Source organism: Amphiura filiformis, chromosome 16 (genome assembly GCF_039555335.1).
Source record: "Amphiura filiformis chromosome 16, Afil_fr2py, whole genome shotgun sequence".
In the NCBI taxonomy this organism is placed as follows: Eukaryota; Metazoa; Echinodermata; class Ophiuroidea; order Amphilepidida; family Amphiuridae; genus Amphiura; species Amphiura filiformis.
The window spans coordinates 48,419,563-48,445,090 of record NC_092643.1 but is presented as its reverse complement, the minus strand read 5'-3'; the positions used below and the strand labels follow the sequence as shown (position 1 = coordinate 48,445,090).

The 25,528-nt window shown below is 37.0% G+C and overlaps 2 protein-coding genes across 2 annotated transcripts in view; one reads left to right on the top strand and one right to left on the bottom strand.

Annotated features, from left to right (window-relative positions):
• The window catches only part of LOC140172718 (scavenger receptor cysteine-rich domain-containing protein DMBT1-like), a 35,050-nt gene extending 28,503 nt beyond the window's left edge, over window positions 1–6,547 (top strand). The window contains exons 10-13 of the mRNA XM_072195850.1: window positions 344–664; window positions 3,515–3,853; window positions 4,024–4,323; window positions 5,410–6,547. Coding sequence (XP_072051951.1) covers window positions 344–664; window positions 3,515–3,853; window positions 4,024–4,323; window positions 5,410–6,215 — 1,766 coding nt within the window. The 3' untranslated portion in view covers window positions 6,216–6,547. The remainder of the gene's footprint in view (window positions 1–343; window positions 665–3,514; window positions 3,854–4,023; window positions 4,324–5,409) is intronic.
• Window positions 6,548–12,029: 5,482 nt separating this feature from the next.
• Window positions 12,030–18,713, bottom strand: LOC140136116 (histamine N-methyltransferase-like). Its single transcript, XM_072157821.1, has 3 exons — window positions 18,391–18,713; window positions 15,308–15,637; window positions 12,030–13,755 (listed from the first exon to the last, which is right to left on the bottom strand). Exons 1-3 carry the CDS (start codon window positions 18,608–18,610, stop codon window positions 13,364–13,366), a joined length of 942 nt encoding a protein of 313 aa, XP_072013922.1. The 5' UTR covers window positions 18,611–18,713; the 3' UTR covers window positions 12,030–13,363.
• Between the last annotated feature and the right edge of the window lie 6,815 nt (window positions 18,714–25,528).

The following is a 25,528-nucleotide window of genomic DNA, read 5'->3' as shown; positions in this document are numbered from 1 at the left end:
GGGGTGGCACGTAGATGCTTCTACATCTTTTTGGATATAATTACAATACCTCTATGATGTCATTTTATCTATTGCCACATGATCACATGAAAAACGTTTTGATTTTTGGTAAATACCTGATGGGATTGCACATATGTCTAGCATTTCACTGGTCTCTTTTGACTTTATCATAGGGTATAGCAGTCCTTGGAATCAATTTTTTTAATCGATTTAAATTTTTTTAAATCCGATTTAAATCAAATAAATCGATTTTTTTTTATTTAATTTTTTTTTAAATCGCCAACCCTGAAAACTAGTTTAATTACTCCTTCGTATTAATATAATTCTCATAACTGGTCCACAGGTATGGAATCTCCTATCAGATTAGTGTACGACAATCCACATCAACTTTATCAAGGGATTGTTGAGTTATTCCATGAAAATAGCTGGCAAACGGTATGTGCAGGAAACTTTGGCACACCAGAAGCGAATGTAATTTGCAGACAGTTGTTCAATAGAGAACAAACTTATGGCATAGAATTTAAGAACCAACCGATTGATGGAGCAAACCATCTTCAACTGGTATCGTGTGGAGGATGGGAGTTTGCACTGACTGACTGTGAACATAATGGGTGGTATTATTGTACTGAATATATGGTACCAAGGGTGTTTTGCACTCCTCCAGGTTTGTATATGGGTCGAACAAGGATCAGGAGCCACGTATACAGCTCCTGTTAGGTTATTGCAGAGGGTCTCTCTACATTTTTTAAATTAAGTTCTTAAGGACTGTATTAATCAAACATTTCTTCAATTGAAACACTTACTGACGTTTCAAGAGCTAATGTCTGCTCTTCTCATCAGCCAGATGATGCACTGATCTGCTTGAGTTGTAATGTTATAGGCTGGGAGGATAGTTTGATTCTAACAACTGAAAATGGCAAGTATACACGATGGGTGCAAGGAATGCATCTGGATCCGGAGGCGGGGCACCCAATCTGTGAACAGAGTTGATGGCACATTGATTTCTGGAGATGAGTGTATTACTTCAATCAATACCAACAAGAAGTTTGTGGCAACTAGCAACAACTCAGAAAGGTCAGTGCATCATCTGGCTGATGAAAAGAGCAGACCTTAGCTCTTGAAACGTCCCATACACTAACAGTAAGTGTTTCAATTTGACATGTATAGAAAAAATGTATGATTAAAGGGTCTTTATTTTGAATTAATCAGTTTGATATGATGATGATAAATGTAAATTAAAAGCGGCTTTAGGTGAAAATGGGGTTAGATAAATGATACAATTTTGAAATTTGTATTCGCAGAAAATATACTTTGTGGAAAGATCATTCGCTTCTCAAGTTTCTATCCTATATTCAAAATTCCTGCCGCTTTCAACCAATCCATGTTCAAATATCGCTGAACCATGGCTGAACCATGAAAGCGTACATAGCTATCATTCATCATAATGCACATGTGTGGGTAATTTATTGTAAACAACATTTATTTTCATTTTAGACTTTTTTATAGTCTATATTTTCTTCATTTCAGCTTAATTTAGCAGTTGTCATGGTTGTGTGCAAATTCCTATTACTATTAGATACGTTGTAATAAAACATGATTTTAAACATTTGTATATTACTTTTCTCTGAGGGCTTGATATTGATAAAATTGATAAAATTGATATTTTATTTTCCTTGGTATGGGTTTGTGGTTAGTAGTCCGGTAATGATGATGATATGATGATGATGACGACGACGACGATGATGATGATAATGATGACGATGACGATGATGATGATGATGATAATGATGATGATAATGATGATGATGAACAAATCAAATCAAATCAAATCAAAGATGATAATGATGACGATGACGATGATGATGATGATGATGATGATGATGATGATGATGATGATGATTAATACACAAACGAAAAAGAGGAACAAACATGCCTAGCATGTAATTATATTTTTAACATGGAAAAATTTGACCTCTTATCTACTCGCAAACTGAGATTATGCATATGTTATCTCTTCAATAAACATTGTTAAAGTCGATTTGGCCTTAAAAAAATATGTCACATGTTGTTCGGATTATAAAGACACAGTTTGTTGACCCTATAATGTTTGTGCACTCATAAATTGACCTCTGAGTGTATTTGGTATAAATGCATGATCTTCTATAACAACAGGTTATCTTTCTTGTTGTATGGAGGCCTCGAGGTCACTGAACTGTGTATTTGGAGATGATGTATTTTTTGGGTCATAGCACACGTGTTAAGCAAAAACATACATGAGAAGTAAACAGGTTACATCTTCTCTGCTGTGACTGATACCATAGAAACGTGCTCTTTGTTTAAACATTGCAAGGAACACTGAGAGGCAAACATTAATGTTTCATGTTGCTTGCAACTTCCCCAAAGCAATGTTGGAGCAATACTAGACCAATTGTCCGTTCCTGTCTCAGTATCAAAACAACATTGACTGGTGGGTGCGGGAGGGGGGTGATAATTTCATACTAAATTAAATCCCTCATCACTGCCATCATCGTCACCATCACGACTCTAAAAATATCAATTTTGCTGCAAGCCCTCAGAGAAAAGTAATATACAAATGTTTAAAATCATGTTTTATTACAACGTATCTTATAGTAATAGGAATTTGCACACAACCATGACAACTTACTGCTAAATTAAGCTGAAATGAAGAAAATATAGACTATAAAAAAGTCTAAAATGAAAATAAATGTTGTTTGTATTGTTCTATACACAAAAAGTAATCAATTTATTACCTAGCATGCCTAGACACTTGGGTGGGGGGGGGCTAATTTAACGCAAGGTTCTACTTTATTCACATACAAAAAGAAACATTAACATTATGCCTCCGAGGCACTTTGTAACTGTTATAGCGGTGTTCCGATTATGCACAAGTGAGTGAATCTAATCAGGGACCGTGTACACAAGATCCCTGATCTAATACTTCTCAAGTGGCTCTCAATTATTTTCCTCGACGAGCAGTAATCATTACTTTTATGTTCATAAACTTATCGTATCCTTAAGGTTGGTGTTAACCCTTTAATTAGGAAACTTTTGGCCTCACAAATTATTGCTGTAACGTATATTTAAGTTGAGCAACAAAGAAGAAAAGTTTTTAGATCTTCATATTTAGATTTTGAATGTCAAAAAGAGTGGGTCAAAACCATGCTTTTTATCAATTTCTCCAAAACTGATCATTGGTACCAAAATCTGACATGTACAATCAAATTTGTCAAACATATTTTTGATAGATTAGTAAATAAACTGTGTCGACATTCAATAAAGAAAGCGTAAGTGTGATAAAAATTGCTTTACGACATTATAATTATTCCTCTACGTGTTTGCTTTCTATACTTATATATACATATAGTTCAAAGATGTAGGCCAAAAAGTTTCCATATTTGCAAGGTTAATACCAGGATGTCACAATTGTGCTTACCAAGCACCTGATTACAACCATTCCAGAAACTATAAATCACTGCTTTTTTTTCCTCTGAAGCTCCGGATTATAACGAAGGTGACATTCGTCTCATGGATGGCACCAGAGCGTGGGAAGGTCGAGTGGAGTATTACTACGATGGCTTGTGGGGTTCTATATGCGACACTAATTGGGATCATTCCGATGCACAAGTCGTATGCCGACAACTAGGCTATCCGGAAGCTTTCCATGCTTCTACAGGCTCGGAGTTCGGTTTCGGATCTGGGGTGATTCACTTGGATTCGGTCAATTGCATTGGGACGGAGGGGAGATTGGAGGATTGCTATCAGCATGGAGGGATTGGTAGTGATTGCGATATGACGAGAGAGGCAGGCGTTGTATGTGGAATTGAAGATGGAAGTAAGTTTTGATTCCATATAATTGAGAGCATGCAATTCCCGCTTCCACGGTTATGGCTTTAGTATGAAACAATCTATAAACAAGAGGAATTTTGACCTTACTCAATTTTTGAGAATGATTTCTCCTTATGCCTTTTTTGTCTTTTGCGGTTCTCATTTTATGATCCACAGCTTTACGTTTGCTTGATGGCAAAAACAAATACGAAGGGAGACTAGAAATACATTATCAGGGAGTTTGGGGTACCATTTGCGATGCTCTATGGGGACTTAGCGACGCGCAGGTAGCTTGCAGACAGCTCGGTTATGGGGACGCCTTAGACGCCTACTATGCCGCGCATTTTGGAGAAGGGTCTGGTCCTGTGTTGTTGGATTACGTTAGTTGTTACGGCCACGAGAGCAGAATTGATGAATGTGCACGAGGAAGCTGGTTCGATACAGATTGTGACCATACTAGAGATGCTGGAATCAAATGTAAGTTTGCCCCTCAATATAACAGTGTGGTATTCAAAAACACTCATGGTGAAGTTTGAATATCCTCAGTCATCCGGCGTGTTCAAAGAGATATTGGTATCCAAATCATATGAATGGGCTTTAGTACAGATGCATAGAAAGGTGATGCAGTGCCCCTGTGGGTGAGATTCACTCGGTCGGACATCCGCGAAAATTGCCCCTCTTGCAACAGCTCGGAAAGGGGAACTACACATGCGCACACTTGTTTTGCAAGGCTTTTCCCTTGTGTGATGGCAGCCGGACCGAGAGAATGGGAGGAGCGCAAACGAGCACATTACGTTGATGTTTTTCCGTCTGATACATTATAAAGGTACTGCAAGCCTTTGTATTATATTACCCCGGTATAAAAGAGAAATACTAATTTTTTGCTGAAATAAAGTCATAGCTGAAGATAAAGATAAAGTATTCAAAGAGTAAGGGATTACATCACGTATCGCGGAAAAATATTTTCACTCTCTCTTCCTAGCCCGAAAACATTATACCCTCAGAAAGATATAGGACTACATAATAGTGCGTAAGTATAACCGTTCTTGCAGATTCGGTCGTTTGACAAAGACATCGTCCTATGTGTGTATGTTCTGTCTGTCAGCAGACATAAATTACAGCACAGTGGCCTATGGGTACTATAATATATGAAATTATGCCTAAGTCGCACTACTTAATCAGGGGTTCATTCATATATTTTCATGACTATACGGTTGTTTATGCCCGATTCTTTATGCCTGACACATTTTGTGATTCTTATTTCATCTAAATAATAACAAAAAATAACAAGTAACATCATTAAAACACGTGAATTTCCATATCGCACATCGGGGGCACCGGGCCGGCATAATGGTTGTTTATGCCTGGCTCTCGACCAATCAATCGCGCTGTTATATAGTGAATAAAATGTCCGAATCAACTGCAATTCTAGAAATAAACTTTTTTCGTGGATATCTATATTGAGCTGCATGTGTGACCCTAAAAAGGATCATAGAATCACAAAATGCCACATTTGTGGAATTGAATTAATGTATATTTATTTCATCATTTTATCCAATGCAGGTGAAAATCCAAATGGGACCAGTGAACAAAGTGGATATACTAACATCTCTCTCATATTGGGATTGGTCCTTGCTGTATTATGCATCTTACTATGGTGTTATAAACCTTGCCGTAGATATATCAAACAATATCGGCAAAACAACAATCCGAACGATCACGGTTTAAACGAAGTATCTTACCCCGGATGTGATTTCGCCGATTTCATGCCGGATAGTGATCTTCCAACGTATCAGGATGCAACTGCTGATGTACCTCCGGCGTATGATCATCTGTACGGTGAGTCACCACCCGGGTGTGATAATGAAGGATTGGATAATCCAAGTCGGAGTGGCGACGGGGTAGAGATCTCCGGTGAAACAAATGGTGATGAAAATGCAAACGTTCCAGAAGCGGATGTACCCAATGTTGTACTTTCAGCAGGACATACGAGCGCAATGCATAGCAATATGATGGCAGAAAGCAGTGACGTAGCTGAACATCTGCCCCAGTTTGCTGCAACTGAACTATGTGAATTAGACAGTAGCCGCGGACAAACAACCACTCTAAGCAATAATGTTGACGAACAGAGACAGCAAAATGATGAGCTTGCCAATATCTTCCCAGTTGAAAACCATGCAGAAAGAGGTCGTACTAACCAACAGAAGCTTGCCCCTGCTTCTGTAGACGTCATCTCGGATATACCGCCTGCCTTGCCAAACAATGAAGACGCAAATGAACTCGGTCTAGGTAACAAAGGTTCCGATGGGCCAACAATCCGACAAAGTGTTTCAGGGACTACCAATGAGAACGACGAATGTTTTGTATAATGTATTGTTTTAATTATTTTACGTTTTCTTTTAATAGTTTATTGAACCTCGTGATTTATAAGCATGTATATACATTCAATTAAAAAGAAGTAGTTTTAAATTTGTGCTCAGTCACCTGAAGATTGCAGGGCATGAAACACAGTGTTGTGGCACTCGGTGTGTAAACCATATCAATTTGTATACATTCAATTATGTTTACCATTGACAAATGTAGGTTTTAAGCAATTCAACATAGTATTTTTGTAAAATATTGTTAAGTTAAGAAGTAATATTTCAGGGACTAGTGATTGTGCGGAATATTGTGTACATTTCTCGATGAAATTTACCCTGCCTCCAAGGAAAGTTATCATTATATATAACAACATTTCTAAAGCTTCATATTTTCTTCTGAATATGTAAATATAAGGTCGGTTTATCTTTTTCGTATCTAAACTTATTAAACAAGCATCTGTTTAATTTTGGTTTCTGTGTAGTCGATGACATCACATTTAACCAATAAAACAAAATGGACTACAGGAAACAAAAACGATTACGCCTAGGCTGATCTCTATAAAAGAGGGTTAGTCACGCTTAAGGCACATTCTACATAGTATTACATACATTTATTTCCATCAAAATACATGCAAATTAAATAAAACAGCAAACTAGAATTTCAAAAAAATTCTCGAGCTAGTCTATTCGATAGGATTAACTTTCATAGCAATAGAGTAGACCGCCCTGCACTACAAGCAGATTGCACGAATCACCTGTGTATGTCAGCAAACATAGATTGAATACAATAGACATATCCAACGAGCCAAGTCATGGTCAGGATTTGGTCGGACATCTTTGGGTAGCCGCTAGCACCAACCTGGTGTTTTGAGCGTCCAATTGTGCAAATAAAAGCCGCCTAACACCTAGAGAAGATGCAAGGACAAGGAGGGTTAATAGAATAATAGCTAATAATATATATAATGGAGATAATTCCGCAGGTAATCCCGTCGCATCTATTCATACATAGTCCTTTTGTTTGGAAGTACATCAATGCATAGATACCGCGTGTAGTTAATCCGATTATTATGTCACTTCAACAGCGAATAGACCAGCTGTGTGTTTTGTCGAAGGGAACTGTATTGTGTTGGGAACTGTATTGTGTTGTAAACTTTAATCTTTCTTTTGTCTACCTGTGTTTTCGCGGAAGGTGTAAAACGGGTGATGGAATGCAGTTTAAAATTTCCGCCAAGGCCGAATCATTTCACATTTTGAGTGCATTGTAGCCGACGGCTACCCAACTAAAGGCTGCTAGTCAGGTGTAGGAATGCGTGAATTTGGATTCCTCTATACCTCACTTTTCAAAGATACTAAATCTTACAGGTGCGAGTGATTAGCCTTTTTGACATCTATGGTTCAATGCAAAGAGCTTTTAAATAGAAATAGAGTCGCAATATATTATATAATCTTTTGTTCGTTTGATGCCGATTAGAAGTTGCGACAGGCTATTCATAAAAGTGGTACCATTGTTTCGAATAAAGGGGTTCCGCCATTAAATTGGTCACTGATCCGGCATCATATTACCGCTCTACACAGCAGGCGAGTATCAATAAGTGACCACACTACCGTCATGTGTAAGGGCAGTCATGTGTAAAGTGGTACCATTGTACTCACGTATCCCAAATGTGTGCTTGTGCGGGCCTGAACTCTATAAGGAGGCTTTAGCTGTCGATGCAAGCATCTTTACCACCCACCTGACGTTAGGCGTTTTATTTAAATAAATTGAATGCTCTTGCTGATCGATTACACATTAGAATGTATTATGGCTGCCATGTCCAGTCCATATATCTATATTACACTAAAATGGTAATCGCTATACGTATACATGTAAGTATAAGTATAGGCCTATAAAGGTTGTTTCAAAGCATCCCCAAGTCAACGAGCTTGAGGAATGTCCTCTCATTGTTAATTGTTGGTTATAAATACCCAGACAAAATACAATGCAATTGTAACCCATCACTTGAACAGGATTTAGCCAAAGCAAATAAAGACTAGGAGCTATTAAATGATTTTTTATGTAGACGATTATTATCCTCTTCAGCAATAGGATTATTGATTGGTTTAAACGCTATCAAATGAGAAACATGTCGCGCCTAATTGAGACACCTATGAATACGACCCTCCCGCATTGCACTGTATCTCAGAATACAATTTGCCGAGTTTACGACTCATTCGTAGTGTCCACTCACATATATTGATTTAGATAATGAAACTCAATTATTTGTTTGGCTGCTTCGACCAACAATACCTCGTCTACCCTTCACAGCGTCATCATCCCTCAAAAATTGCCGTGATAGTAGGCGAATCCACTAGCTCTTCAACAGCTACGCATGGCGATTTTGTTCGAGATAGGCCGAGCGACTCAGGCTAATGAAGGACATCACATGAACGATATGAGATATCACAGCGTTTCCATTCATTACCTGAAGTGACACGTTTTTACGAACTGCGCATGCTCATTATCCTGTGTGTCAACACAAGAAAATTCGATTTGTTGCCAGTTTTTTGTTTTCAATACACTCACTGGAAGTTCAATCCACTAAGATACGATTATTATATTCTTTCAAACATTTTTTTAACTACAATTCCACCGAAAGGTTTTTAAATTGACCGAAAATAATGTGACGTATTCAACTGTTTGAGAATATAATCTTATCAAAAGAATCTACACCATCGACATGCATCAGTCTATTTTCATTATAACTAGGAATGAAATCAATTCAACTCAATATAAAACATAGGAATGTGATCTTCTTGTCCCTGAGTTTACAGATCATTGAAAGACTCGACCTCCGCTCGACCTTCAACAATACAATGATAATAGATTTAACCTGTATATTCATATCTGCATCGCTACTCTGTCTGGCATAGTTTATAAAGTCCTTAAGTTGTAAGACGCTGTTCTTATAAGTCATCATAATACTTCATACTTGCATCAGAAAGCTCTAATACATCCTGAGTCAGACTAGATCGACTAGGCATATCGGTCGGTTTACCAAAACAAGTACTTTCAAATGTCTCTTTGTGGACACCTCCAACCCGATAAAGAACTATGACTTCTTTTTGGATCTTCCACTTTCCAAACATGACATTCTCTCCTGCTGGCCATAGCAGTAATGTCTCTGTAAAAGGGATATTCATTTCCCTACAGTATGCCTCGTGGATTGGACAATAGATCATCGCTGTCAATAATAATAGGGTTTGGTTCATACTCCTCTTTGACATGCTGGTATAAATCCCAAAGTTCCTTAAAAAAGTAACCTTGGAGAACATCATGTGTATGCATTTCTGTAAGAGAAACACACATGCCTGGATTTTCGCGATGAAACATTCTTCGCAAGGAGTCAAAAACTTTATACGGGTGTCGAATCAAGAACGTATGACGGAAACCGTCAGGTATGAATTCATAATGGCCGTCAATACCTTGTACCATATCCTTCACGAAGATTAACTGTGTATCAAAACGTTCAGCCTGAAGTTGTTTTTTCACCCACGAAAATGAATGGTTTATGGCATCGTAGCCATATCCACCCGTATCTTTATTGTATAGATCTAATGGGGCGTCTTTTGCCTGATCCTTTAAGTGGAATGTTCCATCAGGTCCGCATAAATTGGCCCATAAATAAGGCTCATGCCACACGGTTGCATTTTCAACAAATGTCATACATTTGAGAAACGACGTGGACACGGCACGAGGAACACTCCATAGAAATACCCGTGACGGTGTGGTTTTTGTCGCCATTGTCATTCGAAGTGTGATTATTTTTCTGACAGTCTGACATTTTATCAGTAATCATCACGAGTCAAAATTATCTTATCTCCAGTGGCAGAGTTCAATAACTGCCATTCATATTGGCAGGTAACACCAGGCACAAAAAGAAACTCGTCAGTTATATTCATCCTTGCTGTTCAATAACTTGATAAATTTGGATTATTCTGAAATATTCATTTTGTTAATTGGACTTTGCTTTCTGATTTGACACCCTGGTCGTGAAAAACGAACAATAATTGACCAAGATATGCGCCTCCAAAGCCTCAAACCCCAAAATCAAAAGTTGCATTTTCAACGCTTTTCAATGGGAACGCGTCGTTGTATTGCACACAAGCACCCACGGGCCAATCAATAAAGCACAATTGAATCGTTGAAATTGCAACTTTTCATTTTTTGTTTTTTTATTTTGGAGGCGCATATCTTGGTCAATTCTTGCTCAATGTTCACGAACAGGGTGTCAAATTAGAAAGAGAAGTCCAATGAACAAAATGTATATTTCAGAATAATCCAAAATTATCAAGTTATTGAACAGCAAGAATGAATATAACTGAAGAGTTTCTTTTTGTGCCTGGTGTAGTACATGTTTTGCAATTCTATGTACGATAAGGTTAATTCACTGAGCAGTGAGCAGAGTGCATTGGTCAAGATAATCGCACGAGGGAGTAATCTCAACGGTTAAGTGCGATTATCTTGACGAATTCACTTCTGCGAAGTAATTATCCTGCATAAACCTTTCGACTGCATCAGATATAATAAAACAATAGGTAATTAATTGCTGCATTGATATCTTAGTTTGTAAATTTAGGAAATTTAATTAAAACGCTGTCAGTTCAGTGACTTGTTAGGAGAATCAATCAATCACTGCATAAGTTAACTACCACTCTGTGAATATTGCTCGGAACTAATGTATAGATGAGTTGACTTCTGACGTCATTGCCTGACAGTATGCGCACGCATCATCACAATATCCATTGTATTTTGCCTGGCAGTATGCGCGCATCATATTTTGTTCAGGGCCCGTGCCTTTAAACCTCCCGCCACATCACAATAAGGCGATTGAACAGTGTAGTGGTTGTATGCAGTTCGCTCATGCATATCGATGTACAAGTCCCTTGCCTTTGTTGATAAACATTAAAGTCAACTCATCTATAGATGAGTTGACTTCTGACGTCACTGCCTGGCAGTATGCGCACGCATCATCACAATTTCTATTGTTTTTGCCTGGCAGTATGCGGGCGCATCATATTTTGTTCAGGACTCGTGTTTTTAAAACTCCCGCCACATCACAATAAAGGTTCGTTCATACTACCACCGCATTTGCGATGCGTTGCTTTGCGATGCGGTGCGGTGCCGCACTGCATCGTACTGCAAACTACTGCATTGCGATATCGCAATGAAGTTAAATACATTTTAACTATTAATTGCGACGAGTTGCGTCGAGTTGCGGCAAAAAGTAATTGATATATCGGCATCGCAAAGCAACGCATCGCAAATGCGGTGGTAGTATGAACGAACCTTAAGACTACTAAACAGTGTAGTGGATGCATGGGGTTCACTCAAGCATACAGATAAGATATACCGGTCCCTTGGTCCCTTGCCTTTGTTGATAAACATTGAGGTCAACTCATCTATACCAATACGCTGGCGAAGTTACGTAGTAATCGGATTAACTACCATAGCAATAGGTGAAAACAATTTTTGAATATACCGCGCTGCACTGATACGTTCACGCGGTACCTCTGCATGAACCATATCATGCTGATCACTTGCACCTGTAAGATTAGTATCTTTGAAAAGACCAGTATTGTATTCAATCTATGATTGCAGACATACACATGTGATGAGTGTAACCTGCTTGTAGTGAAGCGCGATATGTTCAAAATTGTTTTCACCTATTGCTATGGTAATTAATCCGTTTAATTACGTAACTTCGCCAGCGTATGGTATTGATATAATATATTTTCTTTTTAAGTATTATGACGCAACGCAAAATTGAATCCATTAAAAAAAACTTATTACAATCACGCCTATGAATGCAGAGAAGATAAGAAAAGACACTGTAATATCAACAAGAATTCATTATTCGCCGTAGAAGTAGCCGAATTCGCCTTAGCAATAGGTTAAGTAATTTTTGAGTATATCGCCCTGCCTTAAAGGCAGGTGGCACTCATCACATGTCGGCAATATAGATTGCATACAATACTGCTCTTTTCAAAGATACTTATCTTACAGGTGCGAGTGATCAGCGTGATATGAATATTCTATAGAATTACAATCTAGGTCCGTATTCCATGTTCTTTAACATCTATGGTTCGATGCGGAACCTAAAAATGTTTAGGTCTTTTGGGGAAAAAATGTGAATCTTAAGTACGGAAGGTCAACATTTTCAAATGATAGACGTTTTTTCCCTCCCAGCTACATACACTTTATATCATTAGATTTACTTTGAGAATTGTTCCATATAAAAAATAATTATGAAACATATCCGTTTTTAATAATTTGCCGTACAATTTGTATTATATTGCGAATTTTAAACAATCAAAATTATTTGATATCAGAAGGACACTCCTAGTATTCAGAATTCAATTTTGTGTGTCTTATGTGCTCCCAGGTCCCACAAAAAGTACTGTGCAAACGTTGTTATCCGATTCCTTAGAGCATTTAAATCCTTAATTCCTTAAATCCTTAAAAAGAAAACCCACTTACTTACTTAGCCGCTTAACTGTGGTATTCAGGGGCGTAGCCAGGATTTTGGAACCGAGGGGGCACAACTTGTAAATGTACCGACGGAAATATTTTTACCGACGGAAGTTGTGATTTGTTGACCCAAAATGTTTTTGCATGGTTTGAAAAAGTGAAGAGCAAAAAGAAAAAAAAAAGAGAAAAAAAGGGTAATAGGCGGTACTAACATAAAAACACATTATTTTTATGTGTAATTCACAATATTTCATCACTTTCTTTACAATTCTCCCCCTTTTTCCTGTCACCCTGCGTGAAAAATAGTCTATTGTTAACCCAAAATTTTTTCAACAACGCCTTCCATCTAGTACCGACGGCCTTACATGAACCGACAGCCATGACGAGCAGGGGGCACCGGCCCCTGCCCCCCACTGGCTACGCCATTGGTGGTATTCTATCATGTGTATGGGAGTTTTAAAGTCACAATTATGAATTTAATTCAAACTAACTCTGTTGTCCTAAAATACAATGAATTTGGCTGCATCCAATTAGGTGTAAGTTGCGTTTAAACATTTTAAAAGATCGTACATTATGGCTTTAAGAAACTCGACACATTTGTCTTAAAGGCACTTCTTGCTTCTTGCAATTAAGAACATTCGTGTAATGTTTATCCATATATAACGAACACGTCCATTTTATTTAAGAAGTAGCTAATCCCGTCCTTCAACTCGACACATTTTTCTTTAAGGCACTTTAAGAAATCTTCTTGCAGTTTTTCTGGAGCAGACTCGTGAAAATTAACTGTGTGAGCAAGAAAGTCTAGAACCAAATGGCTTTCTGGGGTAGATTGATCCTCTAGACATGATCCAATATCAGTCCGTACTGTATAATTATAGGAAGTATACTCTATTTTGAGTTTATTCAGAGCTTCCTTGACTTGGGTGGAATTCCGACGATGATTTGGTCTTGACGTGGGGCAACCTGAAGCAGCGCCCTCTTCGGCCGTAGGTTGGACTAGATCAGGAAATGTCTTCCAGATAAGACCCAGTCCTGTGTCCTCTGTAAAAGAAAGTAAGGAAATCAAAATTTAAAATGGAAAAAAAAACGGGTAAAAGAAATTTTCAATTAATGTTGTATCGTCTAAAGGGACAAAACAAAATCATTATCATCATGCAGACAAATTCGATGAAATTTGTCTGCATAATAAGGCTGAAGCTTTAAGTAAAAATTAATGAGAATACAATTAAAATGACAAGCGACTAAATTCGGGAGGTTATAAAAAATTACATCTTCCTATACTTTATAGCATCATGTGATCAATATATCTTGAATTATCTATGGCTCAATGTATTGAAATTTAGGTCAGTTTTGGCATGCTCCAGTAATACAAATGCAAAGTTACTAATAAAAGCCTTATCCAAATCATACAGCAACAAATCATGACTTTGACGACATCATGTTACACACCAAAAGCGAGAAAATATTTTCGATATCCCTTTCCGTTTTTTAGGATTATTTTTTAAATTGTAACAATTTTTGTGATACACCCTGTATAGGATACAAAGGATACTGGCAAAGGAAGCTTGAAATCCGGGTTATTGCCCGTATAGTGTTAACACGTACACGTTTTGTTTGTGCTTATTTGCAAATACTTCTGCATTGTTTTTACATTGACAAAATTGTGACAAAGTATTTTTATGTTTTTATTCGTAATTCTGGCATCCCGTTTTATGGCTCAATGATTCAGTGACGCACCCCCCCAATTTGGAAAAGTATACAAAAAGTCCCAAAATTTCAGAATCAGGTTTTTTACGCTTTTTTGGACAAAAAGGGTCCAAATTTTGGGAAGAAAGTCCACTTTTCACAAGATCGCCCCCCCCTTTTGAAAAAAGGTCCACTTTTTCAAAATCAGCACCCCCCCCCCCAACCCCAATGAAATCCTGCGTACGGGCCTGACCCAAATGGTTAGTATAATATGTCATATTACTTGATGAGATTGGCGCTTGGTCGTATTCAACATATATAGTGGCCATCTACATGATCTAGGCGACCGTTTTGGATTTTCTTCCACTAAGCTGCCATATTGGAATGGCTGTCATATCAATTCATGATTCATAGGTTGGGCCCTCATGACTGGCAGTGATCTCTCCCGTGGCCCATGGACTATGTATTTGCCTGGATGTACTTAGCACTTAAAGACCCAGTGATTCAGTGATCCCAGCGCAAGCGTAAAAAAATTAAATTTGTTTATAAATTACTTAAGTGAAGGATAAGTCATTCAAATTGTCATTTGGTATTTTTGAAATGACACATTTGGCAAAAATGTGAAGAAAACAGCAGTACTGACGAAGTTGAAGTCCCATTCAAATACATGTAGCTAATTTAGATACTGTTAGTATCTAAATTACAGATTCGTGTAAAATGTCTTATTTGGACTTAAATACACGGCTTTCGGCTGAACCATTCGCAGGCTATGTTAGTACATCTATGACAATGACAGAGGTACCAAAATCTGAATTTTGATGATTTTTAAGATCGTCCGGATGAGCAAATCACTGAATGGGCCTTTAAATCAACACTTAAGTGTAAAACAATAATAATGGTATCCCACCTGTTACAATCGTAATGAGTAATGCTCCACCAGGTTCCAACATGCCATGGAGTAGTTTGAGTGCAGATTCTAATTCATTCACATAGTAGATGGAATGCACAACACTTATGAAGTGAAACTTGGGACCTTCTTCAAAATACCGACACGTCTGACCATATTCCTCCAGGCTTTGTTGTCTCCATTCGTATTCTATTCCTTCAAGATCTTTCTCATTGGCATCAACAAGATCTTGGTACTTGGAGATTAGATCTCGACAAGGCTCCAAGACGCAAGCTTCAATGTTCATTAATCGGGTTAAAAGCTTTTTCAAAAAGATGAGCTCCATGTCTCCTATTAATAACAATCATGACAATGAAACATTGTAATGTTAAAGCCTTAATGTACGATCTTATAATATGAAATTGGTCAATTTTTTTCAAACCTGATTTTTTTGCATATTTGTAATGTTTACACATGTCCCAACTTGCACCTAAATGGAATCGGTCAAATTTGTTGTCTTTGTATGTCAACAGAGCAAAGTTCGGCATATTATCATAATTTAAAAAGTATGATAATATGTCCTCCAATAGAACTGCGTGTTAAATGGCCAAAATAACCAGTGGGGTTTCTTTCACTTTACCTTGTTATTTCAACTTAAAATGGACAGCAACCCTTCTCGTCAGTTATTACTAATATATTTCATCATTTTGAATAAAGAATAACAAAATGAAAATTTGACGGAAATCGTACATTAAGGCTTTAAGTTGTTTAAAACATTAAGACATTTTCTACAAGATCGTGTCAAGATATCTACCGAGCATACTTGCATATCATTTTTCTAACGACTTCTTCAGCAGTATGGTTTGACTATATTTATAGAGCCATTCCATGTCAACTCCAGGGATGTGCACCGCAGCACCTCTTCAATTTTTTTCTTTTTCTGTGTGGTGGTAGATATTGATGAGAAAGTAAAATCCTGAATATTTAATCTTCATACTTCATTTCGTTTTCCCGTGGCATTAATTTGTAAATGTACAAAAAATGTACAATTGGGGTTTTGCATGGGTAATATCTCAGCTAAAAGTATTCTAATATGCTCAATATGGGATAAGAGTAATGTCCTACCAAAGGGCTCTGACTGGCAAAAAATGGACCATAAAATTATTTTTACTTTTGGAGTTCTGACCCCTGAAGTTGGTCCTGGATGGACGAAGTTGCATTTTGAGGGCCCTATATCTTTTAAAGTAAAGGAGTCACTGAGTTTTCTGATGCCAGATTTGAATTCTACACAATAAAGTACCCCAGGATACATACTTTTCAAAGTTGTTAGGGATTCCTCCCTCCAAACATCGTATTTCGCGTTGCGACACATTTTATACGCTGACCCCCCTAAATTTCAAATTGATGACACGGGAAAACGAAATGGAGTATGAAGCTCAAATTTTCAGGATTTTACTTTCTCATTAATATCTACCACCACACATAAAAAGAAAAAAATTGAAGAGGTGCTGCGGTTGACATGGAATGGCTCTATAATACGTTTTTATAAATACGCAAGTGATCACCTCCGCGCTGCCATAACAGCTTATAGACCGTAAGTCTCCAAGTGACATTCTACATACCGGGAGGTCTTCCTATACACGTGAATGCAAAGGCAGAACATGAGACTACCTGGGCAGCAAAATTGTCTATTTTGTTCAACTTTGTGATTATATTGTAAACGTTTTCGTTTTCGTTGAATATTTTTTCCGTCGTCAAATACTTTCAAAATGTTGTTTTTGACAGTATATTACAAATTCGAAACTCCCCCATGTGTAATAATTTTGCTATTCTATTAATACTTAAATTAAATGATTTTTATCTATAGAGCTTCTATCCTTTTTCTGTATATTGGTGAGGTCACGCTTGCTGGTTTTAGTATGTCGTGCCCATGGGTCACGTGCGTATTTATAAATAGGTATTTATGAATATAGTCGAAGCATACTGTTCAGCATGTAGCGTGCATTGATGTTCGTTCTATCAAGTGCATGGCGTACAGGTTGCATGATCTTAGACCCCTAACCTACTATAATTAATTTAGTTTTCAATTGGAGTATTGGCGAAAGGTTAAAGGGCATTGGACCTCTGTTAATAGGCAACGGAATTTAGCTATATTTTTCTCTTCTAAACTGCAACGTGTGCAGTCAGTGAGCCCGTCATTGATAATACCTTCATATAGGTTACTACAATCAAATGAACGTATTATAACCAATTCTAAATTCGAGAAAATTGAATATATAAAATACAGACCTAAACACTACTGAGGTGCAGCAAAAAGATGCAAAACTTATTAAAACTACACCTAAACTGTATTACAAAATATTGCGATACGGGGACAAAGTATCCCTTTAAATACGATACCATAATTTTCTTGAAACATCAAAGTGTGACCTTGGTAACCGCACAGACTTGTTTTCTTCCTTTTAGAGGAAATAACCCAAAGATTATGAACTGGTATAAGGCCGTGCGATCAGCTGTTTAAAGCTAACTGGGTGAAAGCTATTATCGTCCTACCAATGTTCATGATCAAATCGACTGCTCAGTGTCAGAAGTGGGTAAGTGCAAACCAGTCATAGTTTCGAGAAGTGACTTAACTTGATTTAAAAGGGTATGGCCCGATCGATGATACCCTCATTCCCAGATTTTACCGTATAAGTAGTTAACATTTTGGTGTCAGAAGAAAGCTACCATTTTTCTCATGTGAAAGTTAAGGGCTGAAAGATGTTTAGTTTGCAAGGTGACAAATTTGGTCTACCAGTTTCACATTTATTAAATAGGGATTTAAAAAGTCACATTTTCAGCTCTCGTATCAAAACGGAATGATATACCAGTGTGAAACTTTGTAGTAGATGGGGTATGTGGGCCAAGGCCATTCCATTAATTCAAGAAGAAAACTTCCAAGTAATTAAATCGGGTCATGTCCCTTTAACTGGTCAACGCGTAATAGTGATATAGAAAACTACTATATGACAAATCACTCCACATCGCAAAACATAATACCCAAATTATTTCCGTGTACGTGCTAAACGTCACTTTCATGACAATCGGGTGTATTATATACCAACCTGAGCCGCTCCCAACTCCAAGCATTCGAAGCTCATCTTCCGGGGATTTGAGTAGGAGCTCCATTTTATCCAGGATTGCAGGACCAAAATCCTCCGAATCCACCCATGATTGAATCACTTCAAGGTTATCAGACTTGCTAGTAAAATGCGTCAGAGCTTTAAAATAATGCTCTTTATCGGTAAAAATAGGCCGTACTTGCTGATCAGACGATGTGGCCATTGTAAGGTTTTTGTATAATACATGTAAAGCATTATAATTGGTTTCATCATTTCATGAATGAATCGTTAATGATGAGCGTCTGAACACTGACCAACGAAACGGGTCTATACTTATTGTGCTTAATAGTACAAGCCAGTTCATTGGCGTGAAGGCATCTTGCTATAGCGACTAGTGTTTCCGCTTTGAATATAATTGAGGAAGTGAGAGTACAAAGTGTGTTGACTTTTTAATACAGAATGGCAACTGTGGTGGCGATAGTTTTAACTGGTCTAACCCAATATGAGGCGAGTGGGATGACAGAAACTATGTTAGTTGTTTAACTAAAAAAACAATTCTGTGTACTTTTCTGATATTAATGCATTGATCTTAATGGAAATGATTCAAGGTAGCCAATAAAATCGCATTTGTATTTCTATTTGTGATGTGATCAAGCAAAATCAGTCGGAACTCGGAAATATTGATTTTAAGATAAAGCCAAACAAATGAAGTAACTATTTCCTTTTGTTTCCATGTTTTGGAAACTCTTTTAACTAGTTGTCCAATTTCAATGCGACTTTCTGCAAAATGTAGCTTTGCAAATGACTGTTACAATTCAATAATAAGCTGAAAATTGTATATATCCGACTTCAGACTGATTTTGCTTGGTCATACCACATATGTTCTTGGGTTAAGATATATAATATCAAAACGAGTTTTGGGTGTTTTCCCCTCCCGATAAAAATCATGTTATCTCCTTTACCATTCCCAATACCATTCCTCTTATGAGTCAGATTTATGTTATGCTCCTCTCTGACAAGCCTTAATAGTAACACTCCATCAGCAAACAGCACAAATCGTTCTATCAAGTGCAATTTCAATGTATTTCAGTAGGAAAATTAACTCTTCAGTATAAAGTATTTTGTCACAAAACACATTTGGTATTCACGGTTGTTTGATTTGCATGTAAAAGTGAGTCATTTTAAAGAAAAGTTGAACAATGATGGCGCTATTTATCGAAAATCTTGTTTGCATCTTTACAAGGGCTAGACACTTGTAAAATGGTATTAGAACATCAGCAAACTGTCTAATAAATGACACGGGAATTTTCAAAAAACTTTTTATCATGAAAATATATGTAAATAGCGCCCTCAATTTGCACACAAATGTACAGTTAATAGAATTCAAATTACCACAAAAAGCAGAAAAAGATGAATAATTTGATATAGAAACGAAAATCTATGTTAAAAGTTGCTACACTGTCCGCTGAGTGCACCAAATCCGCGTAACTTCGGAGTAAGCTACTAGTTTAGTAAGTTGGCGAGTATCTCGCATTTTGAGACTTCAAATCGGCGTAAGTTACTAGACTAGTAAGTTCTATTGTTATGTACTCGGCAACTTACTCTTCATCTTTTGCGGAGTAAGTTGGCGAGTATCTCAGAATTTCGTGACTTCCAAATGTGCGTAAGTTACTAAACTAGTAAAGTTACGCCGCAGCTATTGTTATTTACTCGGCAACGTACTCTTCATCGTTGGAGGTGTAAGTTGGCGAGTAAGCAAATTAATTCATAGATAGAGGAGAAAATCATTGATATTGATGAGATTTTGAAAGTAAATAATAAGATATTTTGCATTAGAGTGTATTCTGCGTGTGGAGCGTCTCGTATGCGGCACCGCAAACCTTTCATGTAGGCCTACGGACGGGACATTTATTCTGGAAGGGAGAACAAGACAATATAGAAGGGGGTGATCATCGATAATTAGTATAACCGCTCTTCAATCAATCAATCAATCAATCAATCATTATTCATTCCCTCTGACGTGTCACATATATATAGTGATTAGCGAATGCACTTTGGATTCCATTTGTATCTTCAGTAGATAGCATAATTATAGTAGGCCTACCGTTTAAATTTCACAATAGAGTCAAAGTCCCATTACTTTATGCGTTTATTCTATGCCTTACAAATTTATGACAAGGGACCGTTCACAAACACTTGTTATGGGGGCCTGATGCAAACAATTTCATTGCGAAAGTTTTTCTGGGGCCCCTTTTGAGATCTCAAAAATTTCAGGGCCCCCCTTTTTGACATGAAAATTATGGGTCAACCCCATAGAAAAGCATATAAACTCAATTTTCCCAGGAAAATTTGTGGTCATTTTTTCAGCCCCCCAGGAGGGTCAAAATATTTGAGGGCCCCCTTTTTGCATCAGGCCCCCCTAACAAGTGTTTGTGAACGGTCCCCAATTGTACTCTTTATATACTACACTGAGTAATAATTCGAATCTATGCAAATATTTTCATATCTGGGGAAAAATGTTTTCAAAACTCAAGATATCTTCTATCTCTAATATAGGCCTACATATAAATTATCTTATTTCAGGATCTCCCCAAGCTTCAGGAATTAGGAATAATTGCAAGTTTTGTGCCAAATAAATATTCCATTCACACGGCTGGATACAATCGCAGAAATAAATTCTTTCCTCATGGTAATCTCTTCTGATAACGGCAGATCCATATGCTATATCCCAATCCGACTGGCCCTGGATGATATATTTCCTGACCCTTGAGGAATTATATGCCCGTCTATCCTGTTGTATATTCCATTCCCGGTTCGCCTGGTTGCAGGGCTGCAAAATTACACACTATATACCCTTCCCCCATCTTACCCCTGGGGCATACCATCTGGTTATTGTTTGAATAGAGTAGGCCCACGATTGTCAGATATTTTGCCCAAATTGAAAACAATTTTGCGACATTGTTACCAAATATCATTTTTTTAAAACTTGCGCTTTTTGTGATGTTTTAGAAAAATACAAACCTTCATACTAAAATTGGGGAGCCATTATTATACAAGAAGCCCCAAAATGAGACCCATATTTTGCGGCTTATTATCTATGACATACGGTCATTTGAACTGAGCACCAAGGTGGTCTTTGCGGGGGGTTGGTTTGCTACCCCCCCCCCAAAGAAAATTCCAACCCCCTAAAACCAACCTCACAAAGAAAATGTTAACACCCTAAAACCAACCCCCTAAAAATTTCACCCCCTTACCCCCAGTGTAAAATTGAAAATGGCCCTGTAAACACACAATTTTACCCTTATTTGGGCAAAATAAATTAATTTTGGCATAGAAAACAAAAATATCACCTTAATTTTGGGCTAAAATGGTGTAGGCTTACAATTGAAATGAGCAATTATCACAATAACACATACCCACCATTTTTTTTTTTTTCCCCTCCTACAACTGATACGCGACTGAACACGTAAACTACTTTGACCCCGAAAGGATTTGTACAAAAACTACACTGCTGAGTCCCCCACCCTCGGCGTGTTACCCCTTCTGTCATGGTGTGACAAAATAGATTTCATAATCATAAACCTACAGGCCTACTACTACAAAGCACGCTAAATACACTGATATGGTATTTTGTTTGTACCGGGTTATTTAGTGACATAACACTGCCTATTGTTGAAATTAAATAACAATTGACCGCGTGGTTAAAAACGTGATATTAAAGGTGCTGATTGTGATTTACTGCTCCATTAATGAAGATACTAAAGAAGTAGTTACTCGCCAGATACGCTTTAGCGCAAGTCCCAAAAATACTAGTTTAGTAAGATACGCGGCAGTTGCAGAGTAGTTACTAAAGAAGTAAGCTACTAAACTAGTAAGTTACGCGGATTTGGTGCACTCAGCGGAATATATGTGTATATGGTCAATTCCAGCCAAAGCGGGCCAAAATTCTCTCTGGGGGGCCATTTTGAAAATGTTTTCCTTTTCAATTCTAGACTTATCAAATGAGACGATCATGTCTAGTGAATCATCAGGTGGAAGTGCCATCGGATTGAAAAATAACTTTTTTTGCTAGACCAAATAAAGTGTTAAATGCGCATATGCATGTTACCCACGAATTCAAGCATTTTTCACCTGTTGTACGCCATAAAATTTCACTTTCTTTAATATCTTTCAATATTTTATGTGTGACTCATATACACTAGAAATCGGTGAAGACTTTGAACGTAAAATAGAATTTTATTACATATATTTACAAAGAAATATTTTGGTTATTACAAATTTTAAGAAAGAACCAGGTGTATACAGTTAAGATTGTGTCAATTCTTCGAAACTCTTTCCAAAGTGGCTGTCATTTAACATTACTGTATTATTTCGAAAGATTAGAATAAATGCTTCATATAATATAAAGTTAGATTTTGTATCTCGTCGCAGGATGAGGATCTCGGATGGATTCGTGGTAACAGCGTCTGGAAAATAGCAATTCCTATTTTTTTTTTAAATAAAAATAAAAAATACTTTTCCGTATGTCAATAATTCAGGCTACAATGGCACTAAAATGAATTTTAATCAAAATACAGACTACATAGAATATTTAGAATGGATCATTATGGCATTTTGGGTATAAAAGTTTTGAGAATAATGAAGTTGCCAAATTCAAATAGACAGAGCAAACAGTTTTATATTATTATTTTAGTAAAATCATTCCATATTTTCATGCAGCAATATTCTATTAACTCGTGTTTGACAGTTCTCATGAAATAAAACAATATCAATACATTGTTAACTATAATTTAAGTAGGGATTCGTGGGTAACAAAAATGTTCGTGGGTAACATATATTTGACGGTACGTATTGGTAAGCGGCAAAATAGAAAATATTACAGAAGGTTGGAAACCACCATGCGGTTATTCCTCCATTGTGTTTCAATGATTCCCGTTTCTCTAACCAATTGCATTAACCCCAAAAAATGGTAATTAGGATAATCAATCAAAACTTCATGATGCAGCTTCAGTACGGTATACCTTCAAGAGGACGCTATTAAACAGGACTGTTTTGGAACCTATTTCGTATGTTTTCAAAATGTTAGGATGCATAAGAAACATATAATTTACGAGTAAATCCTTGGATTCGTGGGTAACGCCGAATTCGTGGGTTAAGCTATACGTACTATAGTACCGTTTGGGGTTTGCGTTTCTTAGGTGTATAAACTGTAAGTACTGTCAAAATTATAGCATACCCATGGCTTGAATATGTGCTGATTTAAACTTAAAATAAACAATCTCCTTATTTTTCAAGGTTAGCATCTATTCGGGATTCGTGGGTAACAAAAGTTTAAACCGTCGTAGATTCTTTATTGAAGCGGTGAACGTATTTTTACGATTTACAATTTTAAGCGCTTGTCAAACTAAATTCAGTGTCCAAAGTCATTAAATGTTAATTTAAGTTATGGCAATTATATTTGCTGGACTCGTGGGTAACAGTTGATACGTGGGTAACGTCAAATTTGATTTTATGGAATTTTATGGGTAAAACGTATTTGCATAAAATAATCACTTGGACCTCAGAATTATAGAACGTAACTTCGTTTCATGATATAGTCATTTATGGCATATTCACATAACATTTTCAGAACGATCATTTTATGATAATTATAACACTGCTCCACTTCACTGAATAACAGTATCGCGGAACCCTGACGGTCTGTTTACAGTGGCTATATACGGAAAGATTATGCTGCAATATCCATCGATTTCGAAGGATATCTATTCCGTATAAAATGTACGGTAATTGCCGGTTTTGGTCTCTTTATAGTGGCGATCAATACCATATATATGTACTTATACGCTTAATACCGGATAATCTGGCTCACTATTAACAGTGGCTGTATAGGAAAGATTATACTGCAATAACAACATATTTCGCAGTACTTATACGCTAATATACACTAAATACCGGATATTCCGGCTCACTATAAACACGCTCATTGGGTATCAGATTAGGCACAATTTACACAAATACGCCTTTAAGGGTAGGTTTCTCGAGAATGACGCCATTTAGGGTCCAATTTGGAGGTGTGTACGCGGATCATGGTTTTTGTAAACATAGTCCTATTATCGGCACTCGATAATATACCCGTATCTGCATCAGCCATCTATATACATCGATAATTTCAAGATATGTTTGTCAATTCGTTTTATATATTAGAGTCACGCGGTAGCCGTGACCAGCAAGTTAAAAAAAAAAAGACTGATAAAGAAGACTAATAACAGATGCTCCCGCGAGACTATATTTACACGTAACATTAAAACACTTGACTTCTATTGTTCGATGTTATTTTTCGCTGGGTACAAAATGTATCTAAAACCATGCTAAATGTTATTTACAGTCCCAGGTGTAATATCGTGACAACTCATTAATTCCAAAAGGGCCACCAATCCTACAGTCAATCATTGTTCGTAATAAACAAATATTTTTGCTTCCATTTCACGCGGTATTTCATAGCGAAAATTAGTTGCAAATCATACTGATCCAGAATTTTTGGACACTGCTACAGGTCTACCTGGTTATCACCTTCACACTACTTTTTCAGATTCACTTCCAAATATACCCTAGCAGATTCCTGGATACCCTACATACAAATTCTGAGCCCCATTCGCCAAAAAAATCAAGTTTTTCACAATTCTTTTGTTCTTATCGGACGACGCATCCATTTATATAATAAATGCTGTATTTCGACACAGTATTTTACAGCAGAGGTCCGTGGCCTAATGGTTAGTGCGCTTGACTCCAGATACGCTATCCCGAGTTCGAAACCCGGTGACCAACTAATTTTTTTTCAATGTTTTATTAAACAATTTATTGTCATTAATCAAGGATAACATAATTTTAAACATCCAGTGCTATTGTGATATTATTATTTTTATTAAAGCAAGTTGTTTGATTTTCATGGAAATTGTTTTTTGTGTTAAGGGCCTATTTAAAAACACAGCATAATGTGATACAACACCATCAAGGATCAAAAGAAATCTGAATAACACAAGAAACCAGATCAGGTATTATAGGGTATGCAATACGACGTTACTCATTGTTATTCTCATTTAAATATATTTTGTCCTACCACGGGCAAATTCGCATGATAATA